General features: G+C 44.9%; 2 protein-coding genes across 2 annotated transcripts; both read right to left on the bottom strand.

Moving 5' to 3' along the window:
• Positions 1-448: 448 nt before the first annotated feature.
• LOC140105660 (trypsin-like) lies at positions 449-3,213 on the bottom strand. Its single transcript, XM_072129665.1, has 5 exons — positions 3,097-3,213; positions 2,852-3,005; positions 1,423-1,676; positions 1,159-1,295; positions 449-661 (listed from the first exon to the last, which is right to left on the bottom strand). The coding sequence occupies exons 1-5, from the start codon at positions 3,134-3,136 to the stop codon at positions 512-514; spliced, it is 735 nt and encodes a 244-aa protein (XP_071985766.1). The 5' UTR covers positions 3,137-3,213; the 3' UTR covers positions 449-511.
• A 7,335-nt stretch (positions 3,214-10,548) lies between these two features.
• Positions 10,549-13,918, bottom strand: LOC140105658 (trypsin-like). The gene is made up of 5 exons (XM_072129664.1): positions 13,788-13,918; positions 13,479-13,632; positions 12,921-13,174; positions 12,657-12,793; positions 10,549-10,761 (listed from the first exon to the last, which is right to left on the bottom strand). Exons 1-5 carry the CDS (start codon positions 13,825-13,827, stop codon positions 10,612-10,614), a joined length of 735 nt encoding a protein of 244 aa, XP_071985765.1. The 5' UTR covers positions 13,828-13,918; the 3' UTR covers positions 10,549-10,611.
• Between the last annotated feature and the right edge of the window lie 5,398 nt (positions 13,919-19,316).

Raw genomic sequence — 19,316 nt, 5'->3', positions numbered from 1 at the left:
TATTACCTATTACCAATGAACGATCACTCGCTGTATAAGCTCTGATATCTCCTCTATTGGCCATTACCAGCACGTGGCAGAATAGAGGCAGTCTACAGGCTCACTCACACAGTGCCAGCTGAACCTTTAGTAATACCATGGTCAGGGCCGATTCTAGGGTTTTTGCTGCCCGGGGCGAAAATTACCAAGATATTAAAGGTCGGGAAGGACCTTAATGGCCATTTTAGGAAAAAACATATTGCCATGAAATTTAGGTTCATGATGTCTCTAATAGGCAGGTAAACCCAGTTCATGAGCCAAATATCTATCTGTGGTGTACACCACTTTGTGAAGTATAACACTAGACCATGCTCATTGACAGCTCTACATGATGCCCATCCTGATTACAAGACCTTTGAGTTGAGATAAATTGTAAGAAGGTGTGAGATTGAACACAAGAAACTTGGACTTTAATTAATTATTAATTTATTTAGTAAGTTGTTTAATAAGGAATAGAAGAGGGAATAGATGTTTAGTTGGCAGAAACGGTGCTGGAGATCCAGGCGTTGTAGTTGCAGGCCTTGGTGTAGACGCCGGGATAGTTCCTGAGGGCACAGCCATATCCCCAGGAGACAATACCCTGGAGCTGTCCATTGCACACCACGGGTCCACCAGAGTCACCCTGAGAAGATAAATAGAAAGCTCTTGTTATTCCTATTTATATCTAGACACAGTTTCTTCATACTGTAAGTATAAGGTACATGCTTCTTGTCATAACTGAATCCACGTTACAGCTTTAGTAATGTATTAAAAAGATTCCAAATTACAACTTGAGACTTTAGTCAATTCCCTATAGTAAGGCCACATCTAGAGTCCATATTCCAGATTTAGCAGCTTGACCCTTTAAGTTCTATTGATCCTCCGTATATCTTCATCTCGATGTATCATGGCCAGTTCCAGTGGTCGGTCTATAATGTTAGGAACCGTATTGTAATAGTAAATTGGTGACGTGCCGTGATAACATGTATAGATGCCTATGACTCTACAGAAACCAGGATAAACCTGTAGAACATGTTGCGGCAGCGTTTCTGACTATGAATATTTAAGATAAACAATTATTAGTTTCTTTTTGTAAAAGTAAATTGGTGTCTGAAAAATGAAAAGGTTTAAGCATATTACCTGGCAGGAATCCTGGCCTCCCTCCATGTATCCAACACAGATCATGTTGGCGGTGATCTCTCCGGGGTAGGCGCTGCTACACTGGGCAGAAGTCAGGATGGGGGCGTTCAGGCACTGGAGGAGGTTGGGCATGTTGGCTGCAAGTAAATGGATATCCAGGATTAGCACATAGCGAACCTAATTCAGTATATTTCTATCTCTCTTGAATATTATCTTGAAAGAAATCTCTTGACAGTACTGAGAAACATGTAGGCCATGACTTACTTCCACTGCTCAGGGTGTTGCCCCATCCGGAGATCAGACAGCTGGTGCCGGCGCTGGCACAGCCAGAGGCAAGAGACACAGCCTTGACGTAAGTGTTGAGCGTGGCGGCAGAGGCCAACTTGATCAACATGATGTCATTGTCCAGGGTTCTGGAGTTGTAACTTCCATGTCTGATGACCTTGGCGGAGTTGATGAACTGCTCGGTACCTTCACTGGTGGCGATGTTGTGTTCTCCCAGTCTGACCTGAAGGCTCCTGTTAAAATTGGTTGGAACAGTGTTTAAACGCTGAAGGGCTTTCTTTTATCTTTAATTGATTGCTATTCGTAACTCAGTTACATTTGGTTGATTTTAGGCAATATTTTTGACTTATGAACCATATATAATCTAGCAATTAGCTATTTATTTATGTACATTTGTATTCCAAGTATTGGCATAATGATCATCCCCTAGAAAATAGGACGTTAAAATCCAAATTGGGTTGTCTTTAGCTGGAACGTTGGGGCTCTTTAGAGCCTGGGTCCAATTTTTAACTTATAATAGATTTGTTATTATAACAATATTTTAATAGAGCCAGTAGCATACAATGGTAAATCAAGTCCACAAATCAAATGTACATTTATCAGAAATCCATCTCCAAGTTTTCACATATAAGAAGTAAAGTAGAAGGAAGTAAAATAACATATGATTCTAACAAAAACGCAAACATACCAAAAATTCAGACTATGATCATGACTGTGATAAAGGAATCCATCATTGGGTGAGTCCGGATCATAGGTTGATAAAATGTAATCAAGCTCTAGTGATGCTGTAACAGATGTTACAGAGGCCTTGTAGTACATAGATTTTCCCCACAGAACCCAATTCCTATAATATGTACTAGAATACCCCAGCCCGGAATGCTATCATTCTTTCCAGGCTACAGGTGTTATTCATTCGTTTGGATATTTCGGCAAACGATGGAATCTCCATCGACTTCCAAAGAGAGGCAAGAAGAGTTATGGCAATTGTAGTTACATGTTATATTCTTTCACTCGGTAAGAAATCTGCTAATTCTAAACGCAATAATGCCAGGGCTGGAGAAAGAGCACCTGGATGGCCTAATAAATTTTGCAACATAATTTATAACTGGTTTCGAAATCTTAATAAAGTGAAGCATGACCGAAACATATATACCATGGTTCCCCTTGCACGGTTCTCCTGCAAAGGGCAAAGGCATTGGAAAAATTTCTCGCTAGCCTCATTGGAGTGTAGTACCGTCTACATAGGGTCTTCCATCTAGTCTCCAAGTAAGTCAAGCCTAAATCATTTCCCATTGCTGGAGGCGGGGGATGTATAAGTCATAGCTGTAGTTTCTATACTCTTAAAAGCTAAAGTAACACTCTTTTATAGTAGATTGGTCTAATTCAATGCGGAACTGGGGTAACTTACGACTTGTAGCAGTGAGCAGCAGAGACTACCCAGAGGTTGTTGATCAGAGCTCCTCCACAGAAGTGGTAGCCGGAGTTCAGAGATGCAATGTAGGGGACAGAGTTCTTGGTGCAGGTGTAACCTCCTACGATCTTATCGTCATCCTCAAAAGCAGCTGAGAATATGACAATGGACCCAGTTATAAAAGATTTGAAAAAGATCAAAGACTAACTAATGAAGTCAGATTAAAAACCGGCAAGACTCACCAGCTGCTCCGAGGAGCACACAGATCAGGAGGAACTTCATGGTGGAAATAGATCCGGAATGAAGATGGAGCCTAAACAACCGACTTATATACCCCAAAACTTATCACAGTATCTCCCCTCTACCCCTTTCCGCACCCAAGAGAAAGTTAATCAATATCCAAAAAACTTAAAATATACCTGGCAAACAGTGGAGGAAGGTCATTGTGTTCTACGTGTTATCTGATCTATTTAATACTGTACAAACGGTAAACACAATGTTTGGTATTGGTAGCGGTTTGGTCTTATACTATATGAAACAATATTACCTTGTACTGACTGAATCTTATGAAATTAATGTTCAAACCAATTTAGCAAGTAAATATGAAATTCAGCAATGTCTTAGAATCAAAGTCTAGTAAAATAAACATTACAATTGTTCATGGCCCTTGCAAGTGGCGGATTGCGTGTTCCATGGGTCCCGGGCTGTTCACACTACTAGGGTCCTCCGGTGTCTAAAGCAACATGTGCCCGGATGTAAGGACTTAAGTACTATTCTATATCCCTAAAACTGTTCATAAACGTAATTAAACGATGAACTTCAATCATGTTCTTATAACCCATCTATCTAGGAAAGCCGATCACATTCCCTAACTACATGAAACCCTCCACCGTACAGACCAGATCTCCCAGACAGTGTAGGAGATGTTTTAATGCCGACCCTGGCCTGGCCTCTGTGCTCTGCAGCTTATCCCCCCCCCCATGCTGTAAATACTTGCGTATAACCCAATGCTCCTAATGTTACCACAAAAAAACTCTGAAAAGATATTGACTTGAGTATAAGCCCTAGGGTAGGAAATACAGCCACTACTCTAAAATAAAATATCCAGCAGCAACCAAATCTCAGAAAGTCCACAGCAGAGACCCCCTTACAGAAATGTCCCATGCAGAGACCCCCTTTACTAAAATTTCCACATCAGGGCCCCACTTTAATGAAATGTCCACAGTAGATGTCCTCTTTACAGAAATGTCCACCCCATATGCCACCTTTTAATGACGTGTCCACAGCAGATGTCCTGTTTTAATTAAATGTTCACACGAGATCACGTAGGACCAGTCTCGTGCACATCCCAGTGATCTTGGGGTTCTTATTTACCTCTATCACCAAGGCTCTTCTCCCTCCATTGCTTAGTGTATGTGGATGGCCAGGTTGAGGAAGAGTTGTAAAGTTGTAGAACCATCTGAAGGAGGATCAGAAGGAAATGGACAGCATGTTGTTAAACAGTTAATTGACTACATACTTATAACTATGTCGTATTTCAGTGTTTCTTGTTTAATAAATTAGCAAAAATATCTACATTTCTGAGGGTTTTGTTCTGTCAAGATGGGGTGCAGAGAGTACATGAATGAGCAGAAAGTGAACTTTTTTGAACTTAATTTTGCTACAATGAAACAGAGTTAAAAACGGTCAAAGAGGGTTGTGTAGGAGTCTAAATCGGCAGATCAATCTGATCGTGAGCTTCACAACAGGTGCCAAAGAAAAGGTCAAATTTGCAAATTGCAATTTGTGTCGCACGCCCTATGTTAGAGATGCACCACAAAAAAGATGGTGAACTCTGTCGACCAGTGCGGGGAAACGACATATACATGGTTTCTGGCGCTCGTTCTTAATAAATGGGTCACACCCCGCATTATACACGGGCAGAGCGATTTTAGTGAAGTTTCTGACTTTCTGACAAGTAAATGTGCCCCATTGGGCAAAGCATCCCCCCAAAAAACTACCTAAATATAGCAATTACATTATTTAAATGAGTTTTCTGGGAATTGTGGAAAACCTCATTCTCAGGATAGGCAAACAGCATCTCCCTCAGTACCCCCCTCCCTTTGCCTACAGCACACAGTGAGGGAGGGGTGGGTGCTGTACAAAGTGGAACAGCCTATGAAGCTAAAGAACAGTGGAGATCATCACCTGACCAATCATAACCATGGCTAGTTGCCAGGGACATCAGTTGTTAGGTGGTTGTTTGGCCAGGGTAACTGACAGACCCCTTGGGATTCCTCTAGTAGCTTTGGCATACCTCTGGCAAGACCTAATAGAATCCTGTCAGTAGCTGGAAAATAGCCTGGAAAATAGGTGCAGAGATATGGGGGCACATTTACTTACACGTCCCATTGCAATCCCCGCCGTGCATTGTCCAACGAGAATTGGGGTCACTAAGATCAGGCATCCAATTTCCTGCATCTGTTCCTTCCCCCGCTGAGGTTCGCCGGAGTTCACCTTCTTCTTCCCGGTGCATGTGAGTGCTCATCTTGTGACACAATTTGCTTTTACTTTCCGCGGTTTGACCAATCAGTTGGGTTGTCCGACGTCCACACCCCCTGCTTTGTGTTGCATGCAAGTCGGCGCTGATGCGCCACAATCCGATCACGTGCGCAAAAAGCCCGGGGTAATTCATTACAAAACAGAAAAAAATTGTGAAACCCGACGAAAATGCGGCGTTCAGACCCTTAGTAAATGTGCCCCATGGGGTTAAATGTCTCTGTTAAGGTTGTACCGTATTTTCCTTGATATCTTCATGAGTTTTGATTGCAATGAACATGATGTTACTAATTGTCACTCATGACGATAATTTTCTTGTTTAATGGAATTACAAAATATCTTACTATAGACAAACACTTAATCTCCTGGTTTGCACTTCCCCTAAATTACACAGTGAGAGCCTGCCAGGTATCCGGCGATCAGTGGAGAGCAGCTACCCTGCTCTGACCACAACAAGGGAGACACCTATTCTAGGTCATGGTGGACAAGTACCAAAGAGATAAAGAAGCAGCAAGACCAAGACAAGATATGTTGGCCTGTCGTGAAAGGGAGTATGGAGAGGTCTCACAGCCTGAGCACTCTCCATAAGGTGGTCTACTGCTGAGAGCCACCATCTTTAAATGCCCAGTGCACATTACGACATTACAAGACAGACTGCAATATAGAGGCAGTATTTCTACAGTATATTACATAAGTGATCAGGCCCCCTAGGGTTCAAGTACCTTTTAGGGGCTGAAATAATATTACAAACATAAATAAATTAATAATAGTTTTAAAAAATATGAAAACAATTTTGCTTTTATGAAGAGGTGAGCAGATGCCTGGATGGAGGAGCAGCTGTGGATATTGTGTTCTTGGACTTTGCAAAGGCATTTGACACTGTCCCTCATAGACGCCTGATGGGTAAAATTAGGGCTATTGGTTTGGCAGAAATCATTTGCAATTGGATTGAAAACTGGCTGAAGGATCGTATCCAGAGAGTTGTGGTCAATGATTCCTACTCGGAATGGTCACCAGTTATGAGTGGTGTACCCCAGGGTTCTGTGCTTGGCCCACTACTATTTAATATATTTATTAATGATATAGAGGTAGGAATTAATAGCACTGTGTCTATTTTTGCAGATGACACCAAACTGTGTAGTGTAATACAGTCTATGGAGGATGTTCATAGGCTGCAGGGTGACTTGGACAAACTGAATGTTTGGTCATCCACTTGGCAAATGAGGTTTAATGTGGATAAATGTAAGATTATGCACCTGGGGGCCAATAATCCAAAGGCAAAATATGTCCTTGGGGGAGTAAATCTGGGAGAGTTGAGAAGGACCTGGGGGTACTAGTTGATCATAAATTGAATAACAGCATGCAATGTCAATCAGCTGCCTCTAAAGCCAGTAGGATCTTGTCATGTATCAAAAGTGGAATGGACTCTCGTGATAGGGATGTAATATTACCACTATACAAGGCACTGGTTCGGCCACACCTGGAATATGCTGTCCAGTTCTGGGCACTGGTCCATAAAAAGGATGCCCTGGAGCTGGAGAGGGTTCAACGTAGAGCCACAAAAATGATAAGGGGTATGGAGGGTCTCAGTTATGAGGAAAGATTAAAACAACTAGATTTATTTAGTCTGGAAAAGAGACGACTACGAGGGGACATGATTAATTTATTTAAATATATGAATGGTCCATACAAAAAATATGGTGGTAAGTTGTTTCAGATTAGATCAAATCAAAAGACGAGGGGGCACTGTCTCCGTTTGGAGAAATCAAGGTTTAATCACCGGAGGCGACAGGGCTTCTTTACTATGAGAACTGTCAATCTGTGGAATAGCCTGCCTCAGGCGCTGGTCACAGCAGGGACAGCGGAGAGCTTCAAGAAGGGTCTAGATGCCTTTTTACACCTAAATAACATTGATGGTTTTGTTATATAGAATTGTTTCCCCTAAATCCCTTCCTCATCCAATCCCTTCCCTTCCTTGGTTGAACTTGATGGACAAGTGTCTTTTTTCAACCGTAGAAACTATGAAACTATGAATTAACAATAATTAAATTAAAATTAAAATTACACCCCTTTGAAAGAATTTGGTCTTGAAGGGAATAAAAGGTATATGTTATTCGGTATCTTAGTCCTTTATCAAATGACTTATAAATGGCTTATAAGATATAATTTTTCCATTGGTCCTAAAAATACACAAATCCTATAACATCAATCATTATGAAAGCACTGTCTGCCTCAGCACCAATCAATTAGGGACATGCTTCATAGTTTGTTTTTTTCCCTATGGTGTATAATTGAGAGATTTGTAAGGTCTTTTTTGCCCTTATGTACAATCATGTACAGTTTTTCCTGTCCTGGCAGGCGAGAATTTTGGCTTTTTAAAGACTTTTTATTTCAAATGTCTCAAATCCACATAGACAAGCTAGATGAAGGGGTTAAATACAGGAAAGGACACAAGCCATGTGAGGGGGTTATATACAGGAGAGGATACAAGCCATGTGAGGGGTTATATACAGGAGAGGATACAAGCCATGTGAGATGTTATAAACAGGAGAGGACACAAGCCATGTGAGGGGTTATATACAGGAGAGGATACAAGTCATGTGAGGGGTAATATACAGGAGAGGATACAAGCCATGTGAGATGTTATAAACAGGAGAGGACACAAGCCATGTGAGGAGTTATATACAGGAGAGGATACAAGTAGAGATGAGCAAGCACTAAAATGCTCGGGTGCTCGTTATTCGAGACAAACTTTTCCCGATGCTCGAGTGCTCGTCTTGAATAACGAGCCCCATTGAAGTCAATGGGAGACTCGAGCATTTTTCAAGGGGACCAAGGCTCTGCACAGGGAAGCTTGGCCAAACACCTGGAAACCTCAGAAAATGATGGAAACACCACGGAAATGGACAGGAAACAGCAGGGGCAGCATGCATGGATGCCTCTGGGGCTGCTTAATCGCACCATTATGCCAAAATTATGGGCAACAGCATGGCCATGACAGAGTGACCGAATGAGGCTAGATAGCATGTAAAACATCCAATAATTGACCTTGACACTATAGGGGACGGCATGCAGAGGCAGCGGCAGACTAGAAAGTGTCATGGCGACATACCCTAAATGGACTCAGGCTTCAAACCAATGGGTGGCAGAGAGGAACCAAAGGAGGTGAGCAAGAAGCGCTGAAATGATTTCCTATGTGAACGAAAGGTTGACGGTATATTTAGTCGATAACACAGCATGGTGGCGACATAGTGACCAAGTTCCATAATGTATCTGGTGAAACACCCGAAAATGAGCCTGACACAGCTCGTTTGATAAGGGGACGACATGTGGAGGCAGCTATGGAGACGACTTCCATGATTAAGAGTGACAGTATGGGGCCTCCATATTGCGCTTCTATGATTGAAACTTCAGGTCTCCAGCATGGCGGCGACAGATGGGCCGAGTTCCACTATGTATCTGGTGAAACACCCGAAAATTCTGCCTGACACAGCTCGTTTGATAAGGGGATGATGTGCTGCATATCCTCTCGTGCTCCAGCGTCTGGGGTATAGAGAGTTAAAATGAGACATTGGTGGACGCTGTGGAGGATCGTGGAGGCGAAATGGACAGAAAACAGCAGGGGCAGCATGCATGGATGCCTCTGAGGCTGCCTAATCTTGGGATGGAGCTGGCGGTCCGCTGCCAGGAGAGCTTTCGCCTGTCCAAGCCCCTGTCTCTCGGCTCCTCCCCACCCAAAATGGGCCTGGGGGCCAGAAGCGTTTACTTTGAAAAAATTATAATTTTCAAAGCAGGCCGGGTCGTTTGAATATTTCATCTAGGAATAATGGAATAGCATAGTGGTTCTATTTTTAATTGTTTTTCGGAAATGGTTCCATGATTAAGAGCAACAGTATGGGGCATCCATATTGCACTGCTATCATTGCAACTTCAGGTCTCCAGCATGGCGGCGACAGATGGGCCGCGTTCCACTATGTATCTGGTGAAACACCTGAAAATTCTGCCTGACACAGCTCGTTTGATACGGGGACGATGTATAGAGGCAGTGAACTAGTAGTAGATTAAAGGTGCTGCAGTTAAAACTATGTTAGTTGGATCTTGGGATGGAGCTGGCGGTCCGCTGCCAGGCGAGCTTTCGCCTGTCCAAGCCCCTGTCTCTTGGCTCCTCCCCAAACAGCACTTTTAAGAACCTTTTGTATAAGATCAAGTGTAGTAGTGTTCTTATAAGTTTGGGTTATGGCGGGTGAGGGGAATGTAAACAGATGCGCAAGAAGCGCTGAAATAATATTGGTAAATGATAAAAGTTTGCCAGTATATTTTGTGGATAACACAGCAGGGTGGCGACAAAGTTAACAAGTTTGATGTGGAAGCCATGAAAACAACCCAAAATTCTGCCTGACACAGCTCGTTTGCTAAGGGGACCATGTATGGAGGCAGGTATATGGACGACTTTGGGAGGCAGCTATGGCGATAATGTGTGGAGGTAGCAATGGAGAATACGTGTATAAGGTTTAATATAAGATGTGATGTAATATGTAACGGAAAAAAATAATAAAAGAAAAGAGATATTCCCTGGCATTTAACAAAAAAAAAATGGTTGGGAAGGAATTGTTCCCTGCTTTGGGCCAATCGGCAGCAGTTTTTGCCTTATTCTGGATCAACGCAATATGATGTATAGGTTGAACTTGATGGAGTGTTGTCTTTTTCTAACCTTTTTTACTATGATACTATGGATAAAGTATTTTGCACGAAGACTGAACACTTTTCTATCCATCGTGTTACTGCATGTGGCTGTTGTGCTGAGCACCACCAAAGTGCATTACCTTCCTCCTGATCCCTCCTAGATATACAGAGTTGGACTACTGACTTGCTTTGCCTGGGCATTCTCTGAGTTCAATTTTTGTCCTGTGTTCAACATCCGCCTGCCTCTGCCCCAATGGGCCTTTTAGGAAAAACCGTATTGTTCATGATGTCACTAATAGGCAGCTAAAGTCAGTTCATGAGCCAAATATCTATCTATGGTGTACACCACTTTGTGAAGTATAACACTAGACCATGCTCATTGACAGCTCTACATGATGCCCATCCTGATTACAAGACCTTTGAGTTGAGATAAATTGTAAGAAGGTGTGAGATTGAACACAAGAAACTTGGACTTTAATTAATTATTAATTTATTTAGTAAGTTGTTTAATAAGGAATAGAAGAGGGAATAGATGTTTAGTTGGCAGAAACGGTGCTGGAGATCCAGGCGTTGTAGTTGCAGGCCTTGGTGTAGACACCGGGATAGTTCCTGAGGGCACAGCCATATCCCCAGGAGACAATACCCTGGAGCTGTCCATTGCACACCACGGGTCCACCAGAGTCACCCTGAGAAGATAAATAGAAAGCTCTTGTTATTCCTATTTATATCTAGACACAGTTTCTTCATACTGTAAGTATAAGGTACATGCTTCTTGTCATAACTGCAGATCCACGTTACAGCTTTAGTAATGTATTAAAAACAAAAGATTACAACTTTAGACTTTAGTCAATTCCCTATAGTAAGGCCACAATTGAAGTCCATATTCCAGATTTAGCAGCTTGACCCTTTAAGTTCTAATGATCCTCCGTATATCTTCATCTCGGTGTATCATGGCCAGTTCCAGTGGTCGGTCTATAATGTTAGGAACCGTATTGTAATAGTAAATTGGTGACGTGTAGAGATGAGCGAGTATACTCGTCCGAGCTTGATGCTCGTTCGAGTATTAAGGTACTCGAAACGGCTCGTTGCTCGGACGAGTATTTCCCCTGCTCGAGATCGAGCATTTAATTAGATGCCTATGACTCTACATAAACCAGGATAAATCTGTAGAACATGTTGCGGCAGCGTTTAAAAAAACACAGTGAAGAACAATGAAGAATAGAATAAAAACAGTGAACACAGGATCATTTAAGTGAAAAACACAGTAAAGAACACAGTGAAGAATAGATTACAGATGTTCGGCACATCTGCTTACTTGTCGGAAGATACGCGCGGAACGGTGCGAACAAAATAGTATGTGAAGAACAATATATATGTGTGAAGAACACATTGAAGAACACGGTGAGCAGGACAGAGACACCGGGGAGCAGCACAGAGACATCGGGCAGTGGCACGGAGACATCGGGCAGCGGCACGGAGCGGCACGGAGACATCGGGGCACGGAGACATCGGGGCACGGAGACATCGGGGCACGGAGACATCGGGGCACGGAGACATCGGGGCACGGAGACATAGGGGCACGGAGACATCGGGGCACGGAGACATAGGGGCACGGAGACATAGGGGAACGGAGACATCGGGGCACGGAGACATCGGGGCACGGAGACATAGGGGCACGGAGACATCGGGGCACGGAGACATCGGGGCACGGAGACATCGGGCACGGAGACATCGGGGCACGGAGACATCGGGGCACGGAGACATAGGGGCACGGAGACATCGGGGCACGGAGACATAGGGGCACGGAGACATAGGGGCAAGGAGACATCGGGGCACGGAGACATCGGGGCACGGAGACATAGGGGCACGGAGACATAGGGGCACGGAGACATCGGGGCACGGAGACATAGGGGCACGGAGACATAGGGGCACGGAGACATCGGGGCACGGTGACATCGGGGCACGGTGACATCGGTGACATCGGGGAGACTTCAGTGGAAGAAGAGCAGCGGATCCCGGGACAGCGTATCTCCCGACAAGTAAGCAGATGTGCCGAACATCTGCAATCTATTCTTCACTGTGTTTTTCACTTAAATGATCCTGTGTTCACTGTTTTTATTCTATTCTTCACTGTTCTTCACATCTGCTAACTTGTCGGGAGATAATATACGCGCGGAACAGTGAAGAATAGATTGCAGATGTTTGCATACATCTGCTAACTTATCAGAAGACATTCTTTTTCAATTAATTAACACATTTTATTCCCGAACCATGGTCCCTTTGAAAAATGCTCGAGTCTCCCATTGACTTCAATGGGGCTCGTTATTCGAGACGAGCACTCGAGCATCAGGAAAAGTTCGTCTCGAATAACGAGCACCCGAGCATTTTAGTGCTCGCTCATCTCTAGTGACGTGCCATGATAACATGTATAGATGCCTATGACTCTACATAAACCAGGATAAATCTGTAGAACATGTTGCGGCAGCGTTTCTGACTATGAGTATATAATATAAACAATTATTAGCTTCTTTTTGTAAAAGTAAATTGGTGTCTGAAAAATGAAAAGGTTTAAGGATATTACCTGGCAGGAATCCTTGCCTCCCTCCAAGTATCCAACACAGATCATGTTGCCGGTGATCTCTCCGGGGTAGGCGTTGCTACACTGGGCAGAGGTCAGGATGGGGGCGTTCAGGCACTGGAGGAGGTTGGGCATGTTGGCTGCAAGTAGAAGGATATCCAGGATTAGCACATAGCGAACCTAATTAAGTGTATTTCTATCTCTCTTGAATATTATCTTGAAAGAAATCTCTTGACAGTACTGAGAAACATGTAGCCCATGACTTACTTCCACTGCTCAGGGTGTTGCCCCATCCGGAGATCAGACAGCTGGTGCCGGCGGCGGCACAGCCAGAGGCAAGAGACACAGCCTTGACGTAAGAGTTGAGGGTGGCGGCAGAGGCCAACTTGATCAACATGATGTCATTGTCCAGGGTTCTGGAGTTGTAGCTTCCATGTCTGATGACCTTGGCGGAGTTGATGAACTGCTCGGTACCTTCACTGGTGGCGATGTTGTGTTCTCCCAGTCTGACCTGAAGGCTCCTGCAAAACAGATTACATTTTGACTATTTATATGGTTGATTTTAGCCAATATTTTTGACTTTATTTAATGTAATTCAATTTAATTTTGTAGCTATGCACATTTTCTATTCCAAATATTTTCTAGATACTTATAGCAACCAAATTTGTTGGAGTTGAGGGATGAACGTTTTTTTTTTCCCAGCCTTACATACTATGATATTATGATGGAATATTTTGGCTATTTATAGCCTTGCTCAGATTTATTCCTTTCAGTATGTTATTTCAATTTGATGCACCCGCCTTAGAGAGAAGTCAGGTAACTTACGACTTGTAGCAGTGAGCAGCAGAGACGACCCAGAGGTTGTTGATCAGAGCTCCTCCACAGAAGTGGTAGCCGGAGTTCAGAGATGCAATGTAGGGGACAGAGTTCTTGGTGCAGGTGTAACCTCCTACGATCTTATCGTCATCCTCAAAAGCAGCTGAAAATATGACAATGGACCCAGTTATAAAAGGTTATAAGAAGGTAAAAGACTAACAAGAATATTTGAAAGATAGTTAATAAAACTTTACATGGAAAAGGTTTAACAAAATGAAAAATAGACTTAAAGTCAGATGTAAAACAGACAAGACTCACCGGCGGCTCCGAGGAGCACACAGATCAGGAGGAACTTCATGGTGGAAATTGATCCGGAATGAGGATGGAGCCTAAACAACTGACTTATATACCCCAAAAAGTATCATGATATCTCCCCTCTACCCCTTTCCGCACCCAAGAGAAAGTTAATCAATGTCCACATATCCTAAAATATACCTGGCAAACAGTGGAGGAAGGTCGTTGTGTTCTACGTGTTATTTAAACAGCGAGGAATTGATATTAAAGAAAGTTGTAGAACTTTTTTCTATGCAAATAATATCGAGTATTTTGGTGAAAGTTGACAACCACTTTAATCTGTGGCATCAGGTGCAGGTGTGTTGAAATCCCCATGGATCCACACTTCATCCATCTTCACAAATTTTAGCAATGCCCCTATTATGGGTTAGCAATACCCCTGTCATAAAGAGTACTGTCACGGGTGGTCCCGCGACCCACATCGCGGGTTGCGGGCTCACCCGTGCTTCCCTGCCCCCGCCAGCGCGCCGCCAGTGCATATCACCCGTCCCGGCTCCTGGCTCTCTTCCCTCCGCTGTGCGCGCGCGTCCCCGACTGCTAGGGCGTACGCGCGTCACCTTCTCCAAATTTAAAGGGCCAGTGCGCCATTAATTGGCGCTGGCCATATTGCCCGATTCTACATAAGCCTGCCTCTTCCTGTAAGCCTTGCCGGATCTTTGTGCCTCATAGCCTAAGAGAAAGCTTCCAAGCGATTATTCCTGCGTTCCTGTGTATTCCTGCGTTCCTGTGTGTTCCTGCGTTCCCGTGTACTCCTGTGTGTTTCCGCTCCTGAGTCCTGTGTTGACATGTTACCCGAGATCCTCCGTGTTGCTGTGTTCCGTGTGCCCGTGTTCCCGTTCCCACCTGCCTGGACCTCCCGTTGCTGACCCCGGACTTGGACTTGACGTTGCATCTCTGCCGCCTGCCCTGACCCTGTCCCTGGACCTGACTACGAGATCGTCAACCGCTAAGGTACCTCGACCTCGGCTGCCACCGCGGGCTGGTCGCACCTGTGGAACGACCTGGTGGTATCCTGGCGCAGCAAGTCCAACCGGCTTTGCGGCGGGCTCTGGTGAAAACCAGGTGCCGCTTGGGCTCCGGTCCCAGGTGTCGGCTAGTTCCATCTCCCGTGTTGGTCCAGAGGATCCACTGATCCTGACAAGTACCCACATAGCAAACTCTACACATTGCGGCCACATATCCAGTTTATATGTACAGAAGTCCAAGGGATCTTTGACGAGCGGTGGAATGATCGTATCCAATCAAGTTGTCATCTGCTGCTTCAGGTTCTGCTCCATGCCATGCTGCGGTGGCCTGTTTCTTCAGCTCTCATCAGTGACTGAAGGCTCAAGTTGCTGCTGCGGTTCCTGCAGATGATGGAGCCAAAGCTGCTTCTTCCAAACTAAGAGTCCCCTCCCAAGCCGCTATTGAGTAGAATATGAGCTCACAGCCCCCCACTCCCACCTCGTTTGATCAGTTGGCGATCACAGGCAGCCACCAACTATCCACTAAAGATGTCTTTGTAATTAATTTTTTTCACCTCCTGTTCCTGAAGTAGAAAATATACACCCATTTTGCAACCATAGCCAGTGTCTAAAATGGTGGCAAGTCAGTAATCTTCCATATGATGAATTATAACTATGCAGCTGTCACTAGACCAACAAGTCAGCACGCTCCTGCAGATTTCAATCAGGGAGTCGAAGGAGCTCCACAGCATAAAGCCTGGGTGAGTCGTGTTAACCTGACTGGTCTACACAATTACCCTCTATTTCTTCCTGCTCGTCCTCCTGGTCATTACCAATCAATCGCTGATGAGACTGTGACTGGGCATTCAAGTCCTCCTAGCTGTCCTCTTCCTCCTATGGTGGCATTCCAGCCTCCAAAGTCCTGCTCCCCTTAGTCTGCTGTTTATCCATCCCGTAGTGCTGGTGATTGACAAATAAAGCGGCCTCCTCAAAGGAACGAGGCGAGCAGCAGGTGTCACACATGAACATGACATCAAAATTACACAAATGTATAGCCCGGCCTGCCTGTATCATCACTAAATAGGTCATGGGCTTCGTCTTTTCATATAACCAGTCCAACATGTACTGGATGGAGTTACAATGGGTGGACACATGACATACTGTATAAATTGATGTCTAAGAAGATCATTCTTCCTCTCTGGGCCCGGTAGTTCGGTGGAGAACTTCAGGAACCATGTAACTTCAATACTAAGCACTTGCACCATTCAGAGACCAAGGGGCAACTCTCCTTGACGCAGTGCAGATAGAATATCCCTCCTGTTGTTAGTCACCATAGTTTGTATCTTGAGTTATTGGCATCATAGCCAGGGGTTGTCCCCCCCGTGTGCCAGTTATTGCCCTAGCTAGCCAGATGATAACACTGTCATGTAGCTCATTGTTGGCGTGCTAGAGGACCACTCCCTATGGTGGAGGCTGAGGAGGCAGAGGAATAAAAGGTAGCTCAGAAAAATAAGGTGGAGGCAGAAATGCCATGACCTGGCCGGCATGCTGGGGTGCATGCTTCTCCACCGCCCTTATCTAGTAAGGGCTTAAGGTTGTATATTTCACTTGGCCAAAATTACAGCTCCTTACACACAACTAGAGATGAGCGAACACTAAAATGCTCGGGTACTCGTTATTCGAGACGAACTTTTCCCGATGCTCGAGTGCTCGTCTCGAATAACGAACCCCATTGAAGTCAATGGGAGACTCGAGCATTTTTCAAGGGGACCAAGGCTCTGCACAGGGAAGCTTGGCCAAACACCTGGGAACCTCAGAAAAGGATGGAAACACCACGGAAATGGACAGGAAACAGCAGGGGCAGCATGCATGGATGCCTCTGAGGCTGCATAATCGCACCATTATGCCAAAATTATGGGCAACAGCATGGCCATGACAGAGTGACAGAATGAAGCTAGATAGCATCTAAAACATCCAATAATTGACCCTGACACTATAGGGGACGGCATGCAGAGGCAGCGGCAGCAGGCTAGAGAGTGTCATGGCGACATACCCTAAATGGACTCAGGCTTCAAACCAATGGGTGGCAGAGAGGAACCAAAGGAGGTGAGCAAGAAGCGCTCAAATAATATCGGTACATGATAAAAGTTTGCCAGTATATTTTGTGGATTACACAGCAGGGTGGCGACAAAGTTAACATGGAAGCCATGAAAACAACCCAAAATTCTGCCTGACACAGCTCGTTTGATAAGGGGACGATGTATGGAGGCAGTGAACTAGTAGTAGATTAAAGGTGCTGCAGTTAAAACTATGTTAGTTGGATCTTGGCATGGAGCTGGCGCTCCGCTGCCAGGCGAGCTTTCGCCAATCCAAGCCCCTGTCTCTAGGCTACTCCCCAAACAGCACTTCTAAGAACCTTTTGTATAAGATCAAGTGTAGTAGCGTTCTTATAAGTTTAGGATATGCCGGGTGAGGGGAATGTAAACAGATGCGCAAGAAGCGCTGAAATAATATCCCTAAATGGTAAAAGTTTGCAAGTATATTTTGGGGATTACACAGCAGGGTGGCGACAAAGTTAACAACTTTGATGTGGAATGCCCTGTAATAGCTCTTGGGCGGTGTGCCTTTTATCGCCTAGGCTCAGCAGTTTCAGCACCGCCTGCTGTCGCTTAGCGACGGCACTGCTGCTGTGCCTAGAGCTACCGACTGATGGCGCCATGCCCACGGATGGTAATTCGGAGGAGGAGGAGGTGGAGGAGGGGTGGGAGGAGGTATAGTAGGCCTTTGAGACCTGGACCGAGGTAGGCCCCGCAATTCTCTGCGTCGGCAGTAAATGACCAGCCCCAGGGTCAGACTCGGTCCCAGCCTGCACCAAGTTAAGTGTAGTAGCGTTCTCATAAGTTTGGGATATGGCGGGTGAGGGGAATGTAAACAGATGCGCAAGAAGCGCATGATGCGCATGGAGCTGGCGTTCCGCTGCCAGGCGAGCTTTCGCCAATCCAAGCCCCTGTCTCTAGGCTACTCCCCAAACAGCACTTCTAAGAACCTTTTGTATAAGATCAAGTGTAGTAGCGTTCTTATAAGTTTAGGATATGCCGGGTGAGGGGAATGTAAACAGATGCGCAAGAAGCGCTGAAATAATATCCCTAAATGGTAAAAGTTTGCCAGTATATTTTGTGGATAACACAGCAGGGTGGCGACAAAGTTAACAACTTTGATGTGGAATCCATGAAAACAACCCAAATTTCTGCCTGACACACCTCGTTTGATAAAGGGACGATGTATGGAGGCAGCTATATGGACGACTTTTGGAGGTAGCAATGGAGACAACGTGTGGAGGCTGCTATGGAGACAATTTAATTTGGATAGTGCCTGTATGTGGCAGTCCCAAACATTTTTCAAACCAGAGGAGCAGGTAGGTGGCCCTCCAGTAAAATGGGATAGATTGAGTGCCTGTATGTGGCAGTCCCAAAAATGTTTCAAACCAGAGGAGCAGGTAGGTGGCCCTCCAGTAAAATGGAATAGATTGAGTGCCTGTATGTGGCAGTCCCAAAAATTGTTCAAACCAGAGGAGCAGGTAGGTGGCCCTGCAGTAAAATGGAATAGATTGAGTGCCTGTATGTGGCAGTCCCAAAAATTGTTCAAACCAGAGGAGCAGGTAGGTGGCCCTGCAGTAAAATGGAATAGATTGAGTGCCTGTATGTGGCAGTCCCAAAAATTGTTCAAACCAGAGGAGCAGGTAGGTGGCCCTGCAGTAAAATGGAATAGATTGAGTGCCTGTATGTGGCAGTCCCAAAAATGTTTCAAACCAGAGGAGCAGGTAGGTGGCCCTGCAGTAAAATGGAATAGATTGAGTGCCTGTATGTGGCAGTCCCAAAAATTGTTCAAACCAGAGGAGCAGGTAGGTGGCCCTGCAGTAAAATGGAATAGATTGAGTGCCTGTATGTGGCAGTCCCAAAAATGTTTCAAACCAGAGGAGCAGGTAGGTGGCCCTCCAGTAAAATGGAATAGATTGAGTGCCTGTATGTGGCAGTCCCAAAAATTGTTCAAACCAGAGGAGCAGGTAGGTGGCCCTGCAGTAAAATGGAATAGATTGAGTGCCTGTATGTGGCAGTCCCAAAAATTTTTTAAAACAGAGGACCGGTTAGGTGGCCCTCCAGAAAAATGGAATAGATTGAGTGCCTGTATGTGGCACTCACAAAAATTGTTTCAAACAGAGGACCGGGTAGGTGGCCCTCCAGAAAAATTAAATGCATGAAGTACTATAGCAAGAGCCAGTGGGCCCTGTCAAAAAATAGCCAGTTTCCTCTGCTTTACTGTACAAAGAGGAGGAGAAGGAGGAAAATGAGGAGGAGGAGGAGGAGTGGATCAATTATTCAGGTTGAGCTTCCTTCACCTGGTGGAGATTGGAAATTCTGAGAAATCCAGCCTTTATTCATTTTAATAAGCGTCAGCCTGTCAGCGCTGTCAGTCGACAGGCGTGTACGCTTATCGGTGATGATGCCACCAGCTGCACTGAAAACCCGCTCGGACAAGACGCTAGCGGCAG

Source organism: Engystomops pustulosus, chromosome 11 (genome assembly GCF_040894005.1).
Source record: "Engystomops pustulosus chromosome 11, aEngPut4.maternal, whole genome shotgun sequence".
Classification (NCBI taxonomy): domain Eukaryota; kingdom Metazoa; phylum Chordata; class Amphibia; order Anura; family Leptodactylidae; genus Engystomops; species Engystomops pustulosus.
The sequence above is the reverse complement of the archived record's forward strand: the minus strand, read 5'-3'. Positions and strand labels throughout refer to the sequence as shown.

Coding starts and splice junctions, on each gene's coding strand:
- LOC140105660 (XM_072129665.1), bottom strand. CDS start 3,136: ATGAAGTTCCTCCTGATCTGTGTGCTCCTCGGAGCAGCTG. Junction 3,006..3,096: donor TGTGCTCCTCGGAGCAGCTG/GTGAGTCTTGCC, acceptor TCATATTCTCAG/CTGCTTTTGAGGATGACGAT. Junction 1,677..2,851: donor GCTGCTCACTGCTACAAGTC/GTAAGTTACCCC, acceptor CAATTTTAACAG/GAGCCTTCAGGTCAGACTGG.
- LOC140105658 (XM_072129664.1), bottom strand. CDS start 13,827: ATGAAGTTCCTCCTGATCTGTGTGCTCCTCGGAGCCGCCG. Junction 13,633..13,787: donor TGTGCTCCTCGGAGCCGCCG/GTGAGTCTTGTC, acceptor TCATATTTTCAG/CTGCTTTTGAGGATGACGAT. Junction 10,762..12,656: donor GAGGCAAGGATTCCTGCCAG/GTAATATCCTTA, acceptor TTATCTTCTCAG/GGTGACTCTGGTGGACCCGT.